This window comes from Lycium barbarum, chromosome 10 (genome assembly GCF_019175385.1).
Source record: "Lycium barbarum isolate Lr01 chromosome 10, ASM1917538v2, whole genome shotgun sequence".
NCBI classification, from domain to species: domain Eukaryota; kingdom Viridiplantae; phylum Streptophyta; class Magnoliopsida; order Solanales; family Solanaceae; genus Lycium; species Lycium barbarum.
The window spans coordinates 96123612-96144902 of NC_083346.1; the positions used below are offsets into that span (position 1 = coordinate 96123612).

Genomic DNA, 21291 nt, shown 5'->3' on the forward strand with positions numbered 1-21291 from the left:
ATTTTTATGAGACCCGACTTGTTTAGTTTTCCTTTTAGCAGCAGCACTTTTACGAATAGATCTTGTGCTCTTGCGTTTACCGTTTTCAACAAGACGAGGAGAATAAACATGTCGACGAACATTTTTAGCATCAGCACTAGTTTGGGATTCAAAATTTAACCCTGCTTTTTGTAGAGCAGAAATCAGTTGATTCATCCGGTCCATCTCCTGTTGTTGATTATTCAAAATCCTATCCAATTTAACATCACAAACATTTTCCAAGAATTGTGGAAAAAAAATACAGCAAAGTGTTAAACTCAAAAAAAAAAAAAACTTTTAGAGGGAAACAGAGAGGAACCATGAGAAATACCTCAATGCGACACTCTAGAGAAGAGCTTTCAGTGGTTTTGCCATCAACATTGGCATCTTCAGATTCACTTCCATCAACACTTGAATTGTCCGGAGATTATCAACCACCCTTTTACCTCGCTATTGAAATAAAATCCATACAATAATAAATATTAACTACATCAAAACATAAAAGCAACAGAAAAAGAAAACCACATTAAAAGTTGACACGAAAAGTAAAGGGCAATAAACACCATTACCTTTCTCATACTCTTCAGATACAAGCAACTTCTTGACATCATTGAATTATGGAGATTTATTACTGACATACAACAACATCAGAGGTTCACGACAATCGCCAACAACATCAACATATTGTCTGCGATAGTCATTGAGCCTAGACCAAACCCAAACGATAAAGCCATGAACAAAACCAACAACACCGTAATCAATGGTATGTCTGCTTATTCCTTATTTATATATTGATTTGAAACGCCTCAGGAGTTCAGAGAAACACAAAGACCCCCAATTAAACTGCTCAAACAATTCACTGTCCTCTATGTATACAATATGCTCCCACAATACCATCTTATCAAGCCTACCCCTCAATAAGACACGACCCAGAATATATACCTCTGTTAGCATCACCGCATCAAGGTCATCTTCAAAATCTACATTTTCAGCATTCATCACATTCTTCAAATTCCTCATTTCCAAATTCTTTTTACCATCTTCAACGTCAAAATATCTTCTCAAAAGACGACTGCCATTGATTTTGTTATATTTAGCAAAGAAAGACCTAGGAGGTTCAGTAATTGATAACCCAAAGACTCTCTTAAATGATTGGTCTGTAAATTTCACAAGTTTATCTTGTATATTAAAATGCATTTCATTGGTTCCAGAACAACGAACTTCCGACAACAACATAAAATTCACCAAGATACCCGACATTTTTAAATTACACAATTCCATAAATTTCCCAAAAGGACGATTCTTCAAAATTACCAACTGTTCTTTGTAAGAAATTTCTCAACAAATCTAACAAACTTTTCGTCCCCTCTCCATACAGCACTAATGCGTGTGTCTGTCCACTCTTCCGGAGGAATATAATAGTCAGCAACTTGTCCAAATTGACGTCTCATGATTTAGCACACTGACATGAACAAAACATAAAATTCAATCAGGAAAAAAAAAGAAAAAAAAACACATTAAAAACATTACCAAAAACTACATTAACGCAATGCATTACGAAAAAGGTAAAAGAAGGGGAAAAAACCAGAAACCCTATTAAAATAAAATACAACACAAACAATTGAAGGAAATAACTTAGCCACAAGTAATAAGATAGTAACTGATAACTTACAGATGTAATTCGAACCTCAGTAAGAGAAATCAATCCAAAAATTAATAAAGATTATATAGGAAACATCAAAAACAAACTGCCTTCTTCAGTTTTAAAATGAACAAATAAAAATAAAAAGTAAAATAAACGAAGAGCGGGCAAATATATATTGAACAAAAAAAAATTAAAACTGCCCACGTGCTAACCACGTGACAAAACTTATGCCGAAGGAGGCATAATGTAAGTGTGTTAAGAATAAAAGTTTGCCCTTGTGGGCATAACTGTATGACTTTATATAGAAGTTCAAATTAGTCGATTTTAAACTAGAATAATTGTTGAAACGTTTGGATTTCAATTGGATAAGGATACAGGGAGTTTTGCAGTTTTTTTTTTTTTAAAAAAAACAAAAACAGTTAGTGAAATTGAATTGAAGTAACTGTTGTAATTATTGACAAAAATACAAAGAGTTTTTCAGTTTTTTCCTTTTTTTTTTTAAACAAAAGAATTAATACATTTTGAATTGGAAGTAACTATAGCACCTATTCGAGATATTGGGAATAAGAGTTACTTTTTCATTATCCTTTTTTGTTATATCCCGTAATTTTGCACATTCGGAAAATTTGAAATAATTGTGACTTGTAAGAAACAGTGTTTTAAAAGGCGGGGGCGTAAAGCGGGGCGTTTTACATATGCCTCGATGAGGCGTAAGCCCCGAGGCATGGGGCGTAAGCCCTATGGGTATTTAATTTTTAATATTTCATAAAATAATATAATTACAATAATTATTTTTAAATAGGTAAAATTAGATAAAAAATAAAAGAAAACTGTGAATAAATGAAAAAATAATATATATTATATATATAGATGTGTTTGATCCTGATCACAAAATACTAATTAAAGCAATCGATTATACACCACTTACAATTTGTATTTATAAATAACATAATTTTACAAGTATAAACAATACAATGAAATAAAAGCTATTATGAAATGCAAATTAACTCTAACAGTTTAACTTTCAAACAATGGAAAATCACAATTTCTTAAAACAATATTACTATCAAACTATTCATTTTATCTCCCTATAAGCAAACAATCAATAAAGCTTTATCAGTATTATAATTAAAACTTAATCCTTCATGAATAAAATAAAATTACTTTCAAATAGAAAAATAATAAAATATGACAATTTTGATACATAGGACAAAAGACCAATGATAAGTGAAAATGTAAAATTCGACTATGTATTTTTAAAAGAAATAATAAATGATATTCACCCTCACTATGTTCTCAAATAGTAAATATGCAATATTACGACTTGTTATTTGAGTTACACCCAATCTTCTTATTTCTATAGATGAAAAACTATTAAGTATCATTCATTTGTTAAAGAATTATGAGGGTCAACGATTTTAATTAAAGAATTTAACATATGATTTGTGTAAGAACGGTTAGGCGAGCCCCGAGCGTTGGGCGTTAGGCGTGTTTAGGGCGTACAGTCGGGCACTTAGGGCGTAAGCCTCACAGAAACTAAGCTCCGCACGTGAACCTCAGGGCGTTTTGCCAGTGCCCCGCCCCGGGGCGAGCCCCGAGGCGAGTCCTGAAACTGCCTTTTAAAACACTGGTAAGAAATAAGGCCATATTTTGATTTTATTTAATATATATATGTGTTGTTCATGAAAAATGTTGATGTGGAAATATGGAGGAAGGCCAAGGGCAAAATTGGGAATTTTGAAAATTAGTTTCGGGAATTACAAAATAAGACCCACAACTAATTGGGCTAGAAAAAAAAAGGCCCAATGTGTGTGCGGGTGGCCGGCCAACTTGCAAATGGCCCAAGCCCATGTGGAAAAAATTTATCCAAGTAAATAAATAGAAAGAGGCCCTTTACTTAGACATCATTTAGAAGCTTCAAGAAAACAAATTGAGAGTGAAGAGCAAGAAGGCCTCACGGCCAAGGAAAAAAAAAAGGAAAAGAAAAATATTTGAGGGCTTCCATCCTTGATTCAAAAATTGTAATTTTCTTGTATTCCTACTAAGCTCAAGACTCTCTTCAACGTGGTATAAATTTTGAGGCAAGAAAATACCTTTTGTGGCAAGTGAAAATTTTTGAAAAAGGTAAACATTCTATATTTTTTTATGGAATATATATATATATATATATTGTAGTATATGGAAATGAATGTAAAGTATGAAATTTGTGTGTTGTGGGTGTGTGGCCGTGTGTGTGGGTGTAGTGAAGGGAGAGGAATTAAATCTATTTAGTATGTTAAATTATGTTGTTGTGGCCTTGTGATGTAAATGGAAGAATGATGGTTCAAGATTGGCATGAAAATTAGTTGTAAGTTGTTGTAGGAAATTATGTGATTTTATTATAGCTTTATGTAATTATGGGAATGGAGTTGTAAGGTGCAAATTGCTATTGTTGTTGATGAAATTGGAAGATAAAAATGTGTTGTGAATGTTCGTGTCGAAGATTGGAGGTTTCGAGTGAGGTATGGTTTTTGGTGGGATTGTCGGAATATTGTGTAGATTGTTTGAAATGTCCTTGAATTATGTTTGAATAATCTTGAGCTAGTAAATGAATATGTAAGTGGCGATATTGGCTTGAAAAGACGTAGTTGAATCGAATATGATACGCTATGTAGAGAAGAAAGTTATTAATGTTAGAATGCGTTTAAATTGATTCTTGATGACTATTATTATGGTTGTTGGTATTGTTGGTGTGGTTGTTGATGAATCTGGCCGAGTTAAATTCTCGAGGATGTTGAATTTACAGGGGAGATGCTGCCGAAATTTCTGTAGACAAGTACTAGTTAGAATTGAAGATCTGAATACTTGTAGTTAATGTTTGGTAATTGATAATGTTATTGTAGAGATTGGAGAGCCCGAGACTTGAGTCGGGATTTGATTAGCGAGCGATCGAGGTATGTAAAGCCTACCTTTCTTTCTTTTGGCATGACCTTTATGAAATGAACAAATGACATATATGTATGCTTCTAAAGAAAATTCTATTCTTAGAGCCACTAGGATGGCCGACGTCTTTGACCTCCATAAGCTATTCCATATGGTTTGATACGTGTTTATGATGTTCGAAGATTCTAGTTGTTGTGTTTCCGAATGATGTTCGAAAAAATATTTGATATGGCTAAAGTCTTGGATATATTTTGATATGTACATATGATTCTAAGGCTCCATTTGATTTGCTCCACAGCGATAGTTGAAAGTTCCCTAATATGATTGTTACTTGAATTTCCAAAAAGAGCTTCGGAAATGCTTTTAGAAAGTTCTGTACTTCAAAGGTTTGTAACTTTCGTATACAAACTCCAATTGACCCGAAACTGATTTCTGAGCCTTCGGATGCCGTAAATATATTTGTCCATCGAGTTTTGAAATTTATTTATGTACTTATATGCATATGGTTTCCTCACTACTCCGCTCGTGCATACTACTATGATATCGTTCGCCGGATCCCGGGCCGTTTTTTGTGATCGTGCGCACTATGTTATGTTCGGCAGTATGATGTGTTACGGTTCCCGAGACCTCGTCATAGGGCCGGGTACCGCTTATATACGGCGTTATGATGTGATATGGCATATGATGTGTTCTGATGATGTGATATGTTTCGATGATATGATCGGGGATTGTACGGAGATTTGAAACCTTCTGGAGTATGATGTGTTGTGGCGCCAGCGTCGGAGTGGCGACCACGTTCCTGAGCCCTATGCATGATTTTTATTTGCATTATATATATATTTTCAGCACAGGTTTTGATATACTAATTCTGTATCCATTTTCTGTACTTCTCACTTCAGTTATGATTCGGATTACTGCATTTCATGCTTTACATACTCAGTACATATTTCGTACTGACCCCCTTTCTTCGGGGGCTGCGTTTCATGCCCGCAGGTACAGACGTTCGTTCAGGTGACCCGCCAGTGTAGGATACTTATTCTGCTGTTTGGAGTACTCCTTTTGATCTGGAGCTCATATTTTTGGTACATATCTTCTGTTATACATGTTCTGTATATATGACTATTTGGGTACGGCGGGGCCCTGTCCCGTCATATGTTTCTGTCATGGTTTGTAGAGGCCTGTAGTCATGCATGTGGGTCATGGGTCATGTTTGTTCGTTTATGTTTGTGATATGTGCCTTAATGCGGTCCCGTTTGCTATTATGGCCAAAACGGCCCATATGTTTGTCTATGTTTGTATATCTGGGCGATGTGTATTTCGCCAGTCTACCGGTTTTGGTATGATATTTTTGTACGGGCAACCGCTTAAGATGATGTCTGTTATCAGTAACCGTATAAATAATGAATGTTAAGCTTGAATAAGTCCTTGATATGTCGATCTGGTACGTAAGTCTGTTTGGGTGTCCAAATAGGGCACCAGTCACGGCCCACGGGGCTAGGTCGTGACATTTTTATTTTTAGAAAAAAATAGTTACTATCAATTTAGAAGTATGTCGGAAGGGGCATAACTTCTGTTCACAAAGGGCAAAAGTATGCCGGAGGAGGCAAGCTCATTTGGCTTGACCTTTGCATATTAAGCTCTTTGGATTTCAATTGGATGGGGATACAGCAAGTTTTGCAGTTTTTTTTTTTTTTAATCAAAAACAGTTAGTGAAATTTGAATTGGAGTAACTGTTGCAACTATTGACAAAAATACAAAGAGTTTTTCAGTTTTTCTTCTTTTTTTTTAAACAAAACAATTAATACATTTTGAATTGGAAGTAACTGTAGCACTTATTCGAGATATTTGGAACAAGAGTCACTTTTTCATTATCTTTTTTATTTTTAGGAAAAACAATTACTCCCATTTTAGAAGTATGCCGGAAGGGGTAAAACTTCTGTTCACAAATGACAAACGTATGCTGGAGGAGGCCAAATTTCTTTGGATAAAACTCAAAACCCAAACTCTGCCGGTTAAGGTAGACTACAATAGAGTAAAGTTTAAAAAGTGAAACTTCATTATATGTACAGAAATGAAAAACCAATTTACATATACATCATTCGAAAAAGAGGAAACATAATAACCATCATTCGGAAAAGGGAGAAACATAATCACATAACACTTGCCTTAAATAAAAACACAAATATGTTTACAGTATTGTCACCACTAAAAAATAACAAAAAAATCAATTCACTTTCCTAACTCTTCTGCAGTACAGTATATATCAGTCCCAAAACTCAACGGTTTCTCAATTGGAGTACAGCTCGGTGTAAGGAAATTCCAATTAGGATAACCACCATCTTCTTTGTTTCCATCTTCGCATCTCGGACGTTTTCTACAATATTTAACAGCAGCTGCTACTTCATTTACATTTTGTGATGCTTCATTAGAAGAAAACACATAATCTCCGCGTCCAAAAGCATCATTAATTGCAACAATTTCTTTAAGTGTTTTTTTTTTTACGCGGTCTTCATTTTCTTTCACAAATTCCTTTTCAAACTGAGAAAGAGTTTGAGTTTTATCAGACAATTGACTTGATGAAGAAATAGCAGCATCACAAAGCATATCGAGCATGGGAGAGGTCTCAATTTTCGTAAACCTTGCTTTACAAAGCATATTCTCCAGACATTCCTGCAAATCTTTTCGAAGATGTGCATCTAACTTCACCTCATCATTCACTGCATAACCTAAATGAGGTTGTCTTTTACCAGATGCACAAGCTTTACACGATTTGTTTTCACTATGCAGTCAAACTAAACTTTCAACACAATGGATCACAGAATCAAATCTACTTTCCAAACTATCAAGTCTACTTTCTAAACAAGTCCTTTTAGCACTTTCAGAAGCTGCTTCACATGACTTCGTTTCATCATGTACACGAACTAAGCTTTCAACAGCATTAATCGCACCAACAAATTTTTTATCCAATTCTTCAAAACGGCTATCCAAAGACTACAAAACCAGAAATTAAAAAAAAAAAAAGAGAATAAACAAAAACAAGAAATGCAACATGCAAAATATACATATCATATTAACAAACTCGAAAAAAAAAAGTCATACCTTTACTTGATTAACAGTTGTAGATCGTTCATCATCAAGTTACTTCTTCACACTAGACAAAACACCCTGTATAACAGATAAATAAAACAACACATTACTTTTGATGCCATTAAATTACTATTAAACAAGTATGCCGGGATAGGCAGAACTGAAGTCTGAAAATGAGAACAGTATGCCGGAAGGGGCAGAACTGAAATATGAAAGGAGAAATGTATACCGGATGGGGCAGATTTTAAGTTTGCAAAACCAAAAAGTATGCCTCAAGGGGCATAAACTTTCATTTCCATAACCAAAACAAAAAAGACTGCAAAATGTGCTAACTACTAAAATAGTCTACCGAAAGGGCTCTAACTCAGAATTCAGTTAAACAACCAAAAACACAAATGGGAAAGTACCACTTACATCAACTATTTGATAAGTAAGTTGAGATGGCAAAACCGCACTGCAAGAACAAGAGCCTAAATCATCAGGAAATTTAAGTGCAACTGGATAATCCATCATTTCTTGTTCCGTACCAACAACAACAGCATGGATAATAAATTTCTTGAATCTCTATAACACAATATAAAAACATGAAATATACAAAAACACAAAAAATAACAACAGGGAAAAAAACCAATAAAAAGAAGCACCAACAAAAAGGAAACACATACTTTTTCAACATGGAAGAAATTCTCAGTAATAACTTTATAATCAACTCGCTTTGAAGGACCTCAGGACAACATACGAGGAAACTTCGGACCATGAAAACTTGAAAACCCTCGGAAGATAGGGAAAACCTCCAACAGCCACACATTTAAAGCGCAAGAGAAACCACTAATCATATAACGTGTAGATGGGGTGGTCTTGAAAGTCTTCACACAACCACAAATCGACCGTACCAACCAATTAAAACTAAGAGAACCCCAAGGATAAGACACTCAAAGACTGTCATCATCAATTATCTTCATTAGATGACCTTTAACAACACATTTCTCATTACGACCCAACAATACCCTCTCCATTATATAGATCTCAGCAAGTCTAACAGGATTACTAGATCTTTCCCAAAAACCACCAGTACGATTACTTGACTTAATCTGTAAGAAACTCTTGAGATCACACAATCTTATTCTATCCTGATTCGGAAATAAAGTCTCAACAATCTATTTGGTCTGCTAGACACAACACTAAAATCGCCAACACAAGAATCCAAACAAGTAATAAGACGAAAAGACTCGGAATCAAATACACACACGATCAAATATCTTAAACTTTAACGCACTATTAGTACTAGATGAAAGTTGGGATAAGATCAAGCAATGGAAAATACTATCACTCAGGTGGACATCACCCAAATTCATAAACTGTCCAAAAACACCCTTTTTCAACAAGTCCAATTGAGAGACACTCAAAAAGGACATAATCAAACCCTGAAAATGAAAACAGCACTCCACATACCACATCCTTCAACTTAGTGTTCAAACTTAACCAAGGGATGTTCTTCCTATAAAAGAAAAATTAATGTCAACAGAAACCAAGAATTTACATAAGAATAAACCAAAAATGAGGATGAAAATACTTAACATATACCATGATACAAAATCAGTTCCTAGACTAGTGCACAAATACCTGCATCATAGAAGAAAGAACCAAAACACATAAGATTGCATAAAAAACCAACATTATTAACAAAACAACACCAAAAACACATAAGATTGCATAAAAACCCAACATTATTAACAAAACAACACCAAAAAACCAAGACACACACAAATTAACTACATTCATGAAGTTATGCTGGAACAGGTATAACTTCAGTTTGAAAAAACAAGAACTCTGCCGAACCAGGCATATGTTGCCTCAGACAAACACAGTCTTCATGAAAACCAGATTACTAAACAAAAACAACACAAAAAAATCTTAAACTAGTGTTCACAGGCAAAAACAAACAGATTCAACACATTGAAAACCAAAAAACATACAAAATAACTTCATTCATGAAATTAGCCTAACAGGTACAACACACAAAAACCTATAATCAGGAAAACATATAAACTTTCATAAAAACCAACATTATTAACGAACAAAACACCAAAAAACCAAAACACAGACAAACTAACTTAAGTCATGAAATTATGTCGGAATAGGCATAATTTCAGCTTCAAAAAAAAAAAAATCCGGAATAGGCATATGTTGCCTCACACAAACACATTCTTCATAAAAACCAGATTATTAAACAAAAACAATACCAATAACCTAAAATATCTATTCACAGGCAAAACTTCAAAGATTCAACACAAATAAAACCAACACGCATATCAAAATCAACAAAAACATAGCAACAACATAATACGACATTCAAAAAACCAAGATATAACATGGGAAATGAAACTAACGTTCAAAAAATCATACAGAAACTTTAACAAAACACGCTAAAAAATAGTTTTAAATAAAAAAGGATCAATTAAATATAAAAAACGACGAAGACAAAGATATCAATTCAACAAACAACAATTTAACATAAAAACAAATATTGAAACGAGCAAAAGATCCAAATTCGTACCTAAATTTTCGAACAGATAAGAGAGACACAAACAGAGGAGGAACGAAGAAGCAAAAAAAAACGAAATAGAAAAGGTTTTAATGGGGTAAGGGTAATTTCGTCAAAAAACTTTCATTAAACAAGCGATAGAGGCAAAAATTAAAGAAAGCATAAATGATGAGCAAATATAAAGACCAGCCCAATATAAAGACCAGCCCAAAAGAAGGGTACTCCAGTATTGGGTTATAATTTCCTTCTTTACGCCCAAAATCCTAGTCCAGCCCATTATTCTAACGACGTCTTTATTTTATTTTTGTTTATTTGTGATTGGAAGTAAGCTGCTATTATCCGTTTGAGGAACATCAGAATCAGAATCAGAGAGAAAAATGGAAGCGGGAAATGTGGTTGGTTACATTCCGTTAAAGCAACAGCTACAAAAAGGACTTGTCCATTCTCCTCCTCGTCTCTCTTCTTTCCCTCGCACTCTTACTGTTACCGCTAAGGCTTCTCTAAGTTCCCAGGTATTATATTCCACATCACGAATAATTGAACAGAATTAGCCAAATTCTGCTTCTATAAATGCCTTTGTGTTGTCATTTGAAGGGAGAAAGTGGGTATAGAGGGCCGAAGCCAAGGAGGGAATGGATAGCTGATTGGGTATCCAATAATGATGATTTGGTTCGAAGTATGCCAATATACGTCGGTGGATTGTCTTTATTGGCTGTTCTCTTCAATCGCACCGTCTCTGGTATTGCTCCCGTCGCTGATGCTAGCAGGTTAACTACATTATTTTTCTTCCTTTTCATACCTACGCCGCTTATCAAATCAATGTGTTGGTTGTGGCCTGAAACTACACTTTAATACAAGCCTTATATATTTATATATCATCCGTTTCATTTTATGTGTTTTAATTTGATTCAACACGAAGTTGTTACTCTTAGAAGCTTGGTACAAATGGCTGTAAAATTTTAACGAGACAGAATTTGGGGCTGAAATTGGTGTCCCAGAATATTTTGTCTTGAAACAATGAGTAGACCAAATATTTTTCAAGTACTTCGAGAATGTTGGTAATATGAAGAGTTTAATTTTTATATGCTCGCACTATAAGGTTACTTACAAAAACCCACTATAGGTAATTAGTAATTTAAGAAGAAGGTAAGTATTCTCGTAGAATTTCGAAGTATCTGTTATCATAAGTGTGTTTGCAACAAATTTTCTCAATCACAAAATAAATAAAAAATCTCAAGTACGGAAAATAAACTGCAATCACAAATTAAATAAAAAGAGTGATTTCATTTATCAAGATTGTGAGTACAAATCTATATATTCCCTTAATTCTTCTCTCCTAAATATACTCCGTAATTCGAGGGCCGTTAGTAGCGTATTTCTCGAATGTAGGATGATTTGGATTTGGATATGTGTGGATTTTTTTGAAGTATTTGGTTGTCAAGAAATATCCGACCACATATTGACCTCTTTTTGAATACCCATGAGTTTATGGGATATATGAGATGCCTTTCAAAGGAAAGTGTGCCCCCCTTTTTATAGGCATGATTTAGGATTTATGGTAGAGTAGCCTCCAAGAAACCCTAACCGAGTTTAGAGTTTGAAGATGGATTAAACTCATCTTGTAGAGTCCTACTTCAAATCCAGTAAAATTTTGATGTCTACAAAGTGTTTTAGCTAAAGTTTGGTTTAAAAGGGAATGAAGAAGAGAAAAACACAGAGACACACTCCTCCTGATCTATATACTTGCAACTTGCAAGTCATATTAAGAGGAAACGAAGAGTGTTACTAAAGTATGAAATAAGATTTGTATCTGACATAATGTAGATGACTTGATGCAAGTTTTGCCTTGTAAGGTTATACCTATTTAAAGAATCCTCTAACAAAATGAGATTTTGGACGAATAGAATAGAGAGACATCTTTTAACAGGAATGCCTTTTTTTCATTTTAGAAACAAAGAAAGCTGAGGTCTTTTCCTTTTGAAAATAGTTAGTAATGTTTCTTAATTGCCCCATCTTTACATCTTGAAATGATTATACAGGCAAGCCTATCTATAACGGCATTGTTTGTTATGATACTTTTTTTGGCTGTTATAGCGAAATGCTATAGAAAACATTTCATATAAAAGGCCATGAAAAATCGGCTCCAAAAAATTATGTCATTTATAACAATATATTGTTATAAAAGATGGGTCCGGTTGTAGTAGATCTTTTTTGATATTGACCATCCCATAGGGGTATATAGTTGTTGATAATAATAATAATAATAATAAAAAAAAAAAACCTTATACTCCCTCCGTCCCAATTTAAGTGTCTTAATTTGACTGGACACAAAATTTAAGGAATAAAAAGAGACTTTTAAATCTTGTGGTCCTATAAATTAAAGATGTGTTTAATGTACTAAAAGATCATTGAATCTTGTGGTTTTAAACTCGCCGTCAGCTTACTAAATATAGAAGAGACACTCTTTTTGGGACAGAGTGTGTGTGTGTGTAGTTGCTTATAATTGGAAGAAAATGCTGAACTCCCCTAATAACTCCAATTACCAGTAAAACCTATGATATTATGCTGGGAACGTGTCCTCAAATGTTGAGCCATCTCAAAACTTTTTCAGTAATTTTCTCTGTCATTATTAAAGACATAGTCTGAACAAAGTCCCACATTTGTTAAATATAGGTTTCCTGATTAGTTTGTAAAGATCTTGGCTGTTCGCCTTAGGTTTTAAACTAGATGTTTTGGTTCTTTTACATGAGATCATAGCCCAACTTTAGTAAGCTCGTTTGTGTTATCTTGAGATCAAATGAGTTAAACACGAGGGACGGTGTTAAAAATATAGTTTAAAAAAAAGTCCCATGTTGGTTAAACAAGTTTTTCCAAATTAGTTTATAATGTTCTTAAATTACTACACCTATTACCCATAGATTTTGAGTTGAATGCCTAAGTGGATTCACAATCATATTCATATGGAACTGAAACAAGTATGTTTCTTTTAGGAGCAGCTCTTTCCTTTTATCTCACGTTTAGTTTAATTTTCTGCATGTTCTTGGACCACTATTTTAACTATTTGCTTTCAACTTATGCAGTTCTCAATCCAGAGCAGATTTATTAACACTTGGCTTGGCAGTCACGAACATCTTAAATGGCCTTGTTTGGCTTTCTATTCGACCAAAATCCATATCTGTGGTGAGGGCGGTATACACACACTCACACACACATACACACATGTTTTCTTTGTATCCCACTGTCTCTCCTCAGCTCATTTCTTACACCATTATAGTAACTGAACTATTTAAGTTCTTTGTTTTCAGGTAAATCCTAACGGCGTGGAGTGCCAAAGAATAGCTTCTCACCTACCAGATTTTGTTATTTCTGAGCTGCTATGGTATTGTATCTAAGAGTTGGAACTTTTTATGAAAGTGGTCCTTATAACTTGCTCATATTTATACTTGGATATCACTTATAATATTAATTTTGTCTGCTTGTTCATATATATACATATTACATAATTTAATTAATGAATAAATATTGTACTCGAAAATATGAAGCTGATCATTTTTTTCTTAGCTAAGAAAATTCAAATTTAACGTCATACATGTGAAAGTTCCATGATACTCCTCGCCAAGTCATAGGGAAGAGAGCTAGGTTCTACAGTCAAATATTTATTGATATAAACTGAAAAGACTTTATCAATTAGTCGTTGAACTTATAAGTATTCTGTGTTTATGTCTTTTGAAGTATTTAGAGAAGTTGTTTCTTGTTGACAAGAGAGGCTTACATTGATTTAGTGGGACCCTCCACCTTACCATGAATCTGGGGATTGAGTCACCAAGGGGTGAGAAAGTGGGAAAAGCTACTTTTGGCCTTTTGGCCTCTGAGGAAAGGGGTTTGTAGGGGGTGGATTTTCCATTTAAATATGCTGTTTTTCTGTTTTTGTGTAAATGCTAGTGGGAAAGAGCAGCTTTTGATGCTTTGAAATATAGTTGGTTTTATAAATGAAAAGACGGCATCATTTCTAAATAGTCAATACCGCATGAATTTTCTGTTCACCAACGCAGTTGCAGCTGTGAGCTTTACAGCACTGATATTCTCCCTCCGTCCCAATTTATGGTGGCACTCTTTCCTTTTTAGTCATTTCCAGAAAGAATGGCACCTTTTTAAGTTTAGTTATAATTTGACTTTAAACTTCCCATTTTACCCTTAGTGAGATGATTTATAACCACACAAATATCTAGGACTTGTTTTGGACCACAAGTTAAGTCTTATTTCATTCTTAAACTTCGTGCCCAGTCAAACACCTTCACATAAATTGGGACTGATGGAGTAATAGACAACTCGTCCTGCAAGAGAATGCATTAATAAATCCTTAAACATGCTCTTCCAGTATGCAAATGATATGTAACCAAGAAAGCAGTGTTATATGCATTTCCTGACGTTTTTAGACGAAAAAACTTTGGTCATCACGAAAGTGTGACTTCTTGATGATTTAATATGTTACTCTTGCTTTTTTGTCCATCCTCAGGGCATGGAATTCTCTGTCAGATGTCACATGCTGCAGGTCTCTGGTCATTGTTTATGATGGAAAATGTATACTTCAAATTGGGTTTGCTTTCTTTAATGGAAGTGAAGCAGTAGTTGTGGACACTAATAAATTGATAGAAGGATCACTTTACCAAGGAGTTTTAAAATCTGCATCACGTAAGTGATATCACTTACTTTTCTTTCATTCTAGCTTTTAAGATACAGTTATATCTTCTTATTCCTTTAAGCAAGTGGGCAAAAGAAACTACAAGCCTGAGAGCAGGTTTTGAAAGATGAAGATGTTTAAATTTATCATTAGACCAGAAGTTTAAATTACATGACCTTCATTGTCCGTATTTTCAGAGAGCTACTTGGCCAACTTATCTCTTTATCCTGGGAAGTCTGAGCTACCATTTCTTCCTTCAAATACACAGGTCGTATTAATTCCTGCACTTTTATTTTTTTCTCGCCACCACCCCACTTTTCCTCTGTGGTTCGACACTTTGCCTTGTTTCACCCAAGTCCACTATCAGTTGTTATTATTATGTTTTGTTAGAGGTTCAAACTTCAGGCAAAGGTTATTAATAACCATAATACTTTACTAGGCAGTAATCTTGCAACCTCTAGGAGACAAAGGAATTGCCATAATTGGTGGTGATATGATCAGAGGATTCACATCTTCTGACCAGGTATGGATAACCATTCATGTTGTGCTTATAATGCCTTATATAGTTACGGATATTTCCCTACCTTTGATTTTGGAAAGTGGTTGATAAAAGATGTTTTTCCTTGAGGCCTATATCATTCATACTATCTAGAATAACTTTTGGGTAACCTTAAGGGGGAGTTTGGTATGACAGAAAATATTTTCCTATTTTCCCTTGTCTGGTTGTATTAAATATCTTGGAAAGTGTTTTCCTTAAAGATTTGAGGTAAAACATTTTCTGGATCAATAAAACCATACCGGCTCATCTCCAACGCACCCCTGCACTATCCACCCACCCCTGCCTATCCCCACTCCTTCTAACCCCCCCCCCACGCCACCCCACCCCCACACACACACCAGAAGTTGCACTCCCTATTTAAAAATCTTATAGTGTTTTGCTTTGAATATATGTAAATGCTCTTAAAATGACATGTTCCAACTTGCGTACCAAACACAAGAAAATGAGTAGGAAAATCACTTAATTTCCGCGAAATATTTGGTTGAAAATCATTTTCAGTCATACCAAACACACCCTAGGTGCATTACTTAGGATGATTGTAGTTATAGCGTGTATAAGCCCTATTTGTTATCTAACTAGTTCAAATATCTGTGAAGTTCACCCTTTATATTGGTGAACTTAGCCTTGTGTTTTTCTCCTTTATTTGACAGGCATGGATCACATTGATTGGAGAGAAGTTAGATGCTACACTGACAAAAGTTATTTAACATTCCTAGTGGCAGTGCGAGATAGATGTTTCAAGACATTTAAACTGCAGTATCTTAAGTTCAAGCATTTGCCTATAATCACCATTTCTTCATTCAAGGTGATTTACCTTTGTTTAGTTTATGTTACACAGGTGGCCCATTGGTTCTAGAATATAGCTATATCATTTATTGGTTCATTTCATCATTTGCAGGAACAAAGAGTGGTAATTTCTTTCCATGATTGTTTGCTTTGAAATGATTTTCCCTGTGAGCTTAAGATCTGCTTTCATGTTGATTGGTGATAGGATTAGATACCAAGGAGGTAACATTTTCATACTTCTTGTTAGGGGTGTACATGGACCGGGTTGGTTCGGATTTTTTAAACACCAAACCAAACCAATTGCGTCGGGTTTTTAAATTTATACACCAAACCAATAAAATTTGGGTTTTTCAACCTCGGGTTTTCTCGGGTTATTCGGTTTTCTCGGGTTTTTCGGGTTTTTTTTTTCGGAATAGTCTTGATACAAAACATATAACTTTTACTTCAAATATTTCTTTAGTCCTAGTAAGATACAACTATATAATTAAGGTGTTTCATAAGAAAATAACACAAAATGTGAGAAGAGTGATGACATTGTATTAAAATATTCTACAAAAGATAATAAAATAGGTTAAAATAAATACTGCTAATTAATAAGCCATAAAGAAAATGACCATGATCTAAAAATACTAAGTCATGCTAAAATAAATACGGCTAATAAATATTAATTACATGACAAGAAAAAAAAAACTTAAGTTATGTATTTTCACTCTGTAAACCAATTATGCAAAACTAAAGAATATATATCCAACATTATTGTCATTCCTAGTGGTAAATTGAATTTCTTTTGTTAGTATTAGTGTTGAGTTGGTTTTGGTTAGGACTTTATATGAGTTACTAACATCCATAGGATATAAAACTTATTGACATTCAAAATTCTAAGTTCAAGCTTGAATAATATGATAATAGATTAAAAACTACCGAAAAAATTTAAGAAATATTTATAAATTACATTACAAATAAATATTTTTTTTGTATAAAATATTTTTAAAATTAAATACATGTAATATCGGGTTGGTTTGGTTCGGTTTGACTTTTTTTAGCTAAAACCAAACCAAACCAATTATGGTCGGGTTTTTTTTTTCAACACCAAATCAAGTCAAACCAAACCACTAGTCGGGTTTTTTCTTGGTTTGACTCGGTTTATCGGTTTAGTGCAGTTTGTCGGTTTACTTTGTACACCCCTACTTCTTGTGAGAAAATGAGGAAGATTATAATACAGAGAAAGCTATAACTGAGATTTCGTTCCTGGACCTCCCATCTTCTAAGGCATAGTTTGTAATAGTTTTCCAAGAGACAACAAAACTTCCTTCTTTTCTTTTTTTTCTTTCCCCCCTCCCCCCCCCCCCCCCCCCCCCTTCTTTTGGGTTGTCTAGCAAAAGCAGCAACTAACACTAAAGAGTCTACAGTTTTGAAGCTCAAACTTTTGCTATGCCGAATCAAATTAAGCGTTCTAATGAAAAGATGTCATCTCTTTATATGCCGATGAAGATGACCAAGGGGACGCGATGGAGTGGGTGAATCCTTCATCCGGACAAGTTTTAAACCGCCCGCCCTGCCCCGCTTAACAGAAGTATGCTTGCCTGATGTGTTGTTTATAGTTCAACTAAATGATTTAATTACAATTGGAGAGAAGTCGAATGAAATTGTGTGTGTATTAATGAGCCTCCAATGGAGTTTATATATAAAGCAAACAAAACAGGTCGTGCCAACCTGAGCAGATAAACGTACATGACCTATCCTAACTGAATGATAAAATATACAGACTTAAAGCCTAAATTAACTGAAGATGACTCATTCTAATTTTCAGCAGTTTTCTGAGTTGTACGTGCTCTGTTACGCCCCCTCAAGTTAGGTGTAAAGAGACAACACCTAACTTGGGAAGCATCCGCATGGTGAGCGGATCTGCATTTGATCAGGGAAGTGAACGTGTGATACTCGGACTAGGACATTGCGGACTTGGTTGCGAACAAAGAGAAGATCAACCTCAAGTTGCTTCATTTTCGCATGATGTATCGGGTTTTCAACAATATATGTGACCCCAAGGTTATCGAAAAGTATTATAGGAGCAGCAGAGAGCGGCACATGAAGATCCTTGAGCAAGTGGGTGATCCAGTTTGTCTCAGACAAGGTAGAAGCAACCGCCCTATACTCAGCCTCAGTGAGGAGTGGTACAAACTAGTGCCATCAAGATGACCATAGAGGTCATGGCCATGAAACAGGTGGCAATCTGGGCCTTCTCGATGGTGAAATTGTGGCTGCCAGATAGTTTAATGGGCAGCTATGATAATGGGTTGAATTGAATTAAGTGTTTGAGGCAGGGGCTGAGTCGGCATTAACAACGGGTGTGGAAAGGGCCACTTGTGCGGAGAAAAAAAATTGGATCTTGGACGGCATACTCGTTAGAGTATTTTGGCTCTGATACCATATAATTGTAGAGAAGTAGAATGCAATTGTGTGTGTATTATGAGCCTCTATTAGAGTTTATATACAAAGCAAAAAAAGATAGATTGTGCTAACGTAACTCCTAAAATCGGAGCAGATAAACGTACGTGATCAATCCTAACTAAATGATAAAAGATACAAACTTAAAGCCTAAATTAACTGAAGATGTCTCATCCTAATTTACATCATCTTTCTTAGTAGTATATTCTTTGTTATTATTAACCTCAGTACATTTTTCCCTAGTGTATCATAGGCATTCGCCACACTCTGATAGAGTTAGGATAATTATTTTGGTACTAACCATGCACTGTTGTTATCATACAGAGACTCTTCACCTTTAAAACTCACTTTTATTTTACAATAACCACTATATCTTTGAAAGAAAATTATTTTCAATTTTTGGAGTGGGTTTTTTTAAAAACAATATACTACTCCCATTCCATCTCATATGGGAGTATTTCACGGAGTTCAAAATTTTGGTTTATGTGTGAGTTTAGAAATCTTAAAAAGAAACGTTTTTCTTGCTAAAACAACTCAAATAAAAATAGTTTGAAAAAACTCAATGAAAAAGTTATGCAAGCTCTCTTTTTTTTTTTTTTTTTTTTTTGTGTGTGTGTGTGTGTGTGTGGATCTTTTCAAGCAAATATCACCTAAGATCTTGTGTCCCATATACATGAACTAATGGTAGCAAGAGGCACACACCTTTGACGGTAAGCGCTTTTTCTTTTTCTGTAGTGAAATTACTCCGTAAAAATCTTTTTGCTAGCTCCGTCTCCAACGTCCCTTCTACTCCCAATTAGAATAAAGAAAAAGAATCTTCCCTTTTTATTTTATGTAATGTCATGTTTTAAAAAAATTATTTAAAAAAGATTGACATTTTCGCCATTCATGACAACTCTTTAATTTCATAATTCTACTTTTAAGCTTAATGAAGTATTCTTATAAAAATGTCAACTGCTCACACAAGAATACAAGTACATTATGTTTCGCAAAGTTGACAGTGGTCTTTTCACTTGTACAATCCTCTTCTCTTTCCTTTTTTCTTCTCACAAGCCGGCAATAAAAAAAATGAGATGAAAAGGAGAACGTCACATAAATAATAGATTTGGAGAATGAACTTCACGATCTTACGTCCAAGCCCCGATGAAAGTTGAGACATACAACAAATGCATTAATGAAGGAAGCTCGCATCTATGATTTTTCTTGTGTCGATAGATTTTCAAACCTATTAACTTAAAGTTCTGGACGATTTTCTTTTGTTATTGCTCAAGGTTTAATTTGTGATGTTAAAGTTTCCTGGTCCTTATCATGATTTAATAAGCTGCAATATAAGAGGATGAACTTTGAGGGATATTGTTTTTGTTGCATTATGTTTGGAGGGAAAGCAAATTCATGGGGTAAATATCTCAAAAGGTCATTGAACTTTGAGAAACTATATAGTAAAGTCATTGAATTTTGCTACATATCAATAAAATCACTCAATTTTAGCCTATTATCTCATAAAATCACTCAACTACATATGTCATTAAAAAAATCTGACATGGCAATATTAATTAATTATTTTTTGCCATGTAGACGTGGGCCCCATAATAAAATAAAATAAATTCATATCTTTATACCCATACCCACTCACCAATCCTTCATCCAAAACCCATATTTCCACAATAATAGACAATGAATATTATAAAATATTGAAATTAAGATTTAGATATACGAAAAACTGTAAAGAAAAGTACTATAAACTGTAAATTTTTCACATAAGATAATTAAGAATGTTAAAAGGTTCACTTAGTTTATATTGTGAGAAGTATAAGTGAAAAACATCACTTTGATCTCTCTCTATCACACACACAAATAAAAGATACTTTATTTGTTTTGACAAGCGTCTAATTAAGTGCAGCATGGTGTAAAAAAAAAGATTATGAAAAAGGAGAACTTCTTGTGGGTTTCAAAAGTTCCATGTGAAAGAATTGACTCAAATGCTAAATTATTTAAGCAACACATAACAATTTTGAAACAAAAAAGAAGAGCACTAATCACAGCTGATTCATTGAAATTAAAACTATTTTAATGCTTGAAGTTTGTAAGGGCATGACAATAATCTATCTTATGGTATAGCAAATCATCCGTATAACTAAGACATAATGTCAGTACAAAATTGAACAAATATGTATATAGGTCTTGATGGTGAGAGTTTCATAATTAATCTACATTAATTTTAACACCAATAAAATTCGTTAATAGTGAAACCGATAAACATGAAAAGAGAATAAAAAAAAAAAAACTTAAAATTACACATAGCTAGTCCGCCAAAAAACTAAGAGGAGGGGATGCAAAATAGTGACGATATGGCTTTGAAGTATTGGGAATACATGCAACATATTTAACCAAAATAAGTTGTTTTTTTCATTTAAAACAAAGAGTTATTAGCCCCACTGATTATAACAAATGTTGAATCATAGACACAGTCGGATTTAATGAAGGACTTGCAAGTACGATAAAATCCAATGCTTTGAACGTTGATTTATATGTTTGTAAAAAAACAAGTCTAATAAATACAGATTTATATATTCAAAATTCACTTTCTCATTTTATAATTTACA

General features: G+C 34.1%; 1 protein-coding gene across 5 annotated transcripts; it reads left to right on the top strand.

Annotated features, from left to right (window-relative positions):
- Positions 1-10502: 10502 nt before the first annotated feature.
- On the top strand, positions 10503-18767 carry LOC132615096 (protein COFACTOR ASSEMBLY OF COMPLEX C SUBUNIT B CCB4, chloroplastic). 5 transcript variants are annotated; one of them, XR_009572547.1, is made up of 10 exons: positions 10504-10729; positions 10812-10984; positions 13298-13397; positions 13523-13596; positions 14734-14909; positions 15096-15166; positions 15338-15421; positions 16108-16262; positions 16356-16465; positions 18054-18767. XR_009572547.1 is itself a non-coding variant. In XM_060329650.1 (8 exons), exons 1-8 carry the CDS (start codon positions 10595-10597, stop codon positions 16162-16164), a joined length of 870 nt encoding a protein of 289 aa, XP_060185633.1. In that variant the 5' UTR covers positions 10504-10594; the 3' UTR covers positions 16165-16343. The 5 variants fall into 5 exon arrangements, 1 of the variants encoding a protein (XP_060185633.1); XR_009572548.1 differs by having other exon boundaries at positions 18057-18767; XR_009572546.1 differs by having other exon boundaries at positions 16356-18767.
- Positions 18768-21291: the final 2524 nt, after the last annotated feature.

What these genes read in the sequence shown, in the direction of transcription:
- LOC132615096 (XM_060329650.1), top strand. Translation starts at nt 10,595, where the DNA reads ATGGAAGCGGGAAATGTGGTTGGTTACATTCCGTTAAAGCAACAGCTA. An exon ending in AGGCTTCTCTAAGTTCCCAG is followed by an intron (nt 10,730 to 10,811) that starts GTATTATATTCC and finishes TGTCATTTGAAG; the next exon opens with GGAGAAAGTGGGTATAGAGG. An exon ending in GACCAAAATCCATATCTGTG is followed by an intron (nt 13,398 to 13,522) that starts GTGAGGGCGGTA and finishes CTTTGTTTTCAG; the next exon opens with GTAAATCCTAACGGCGTGGA.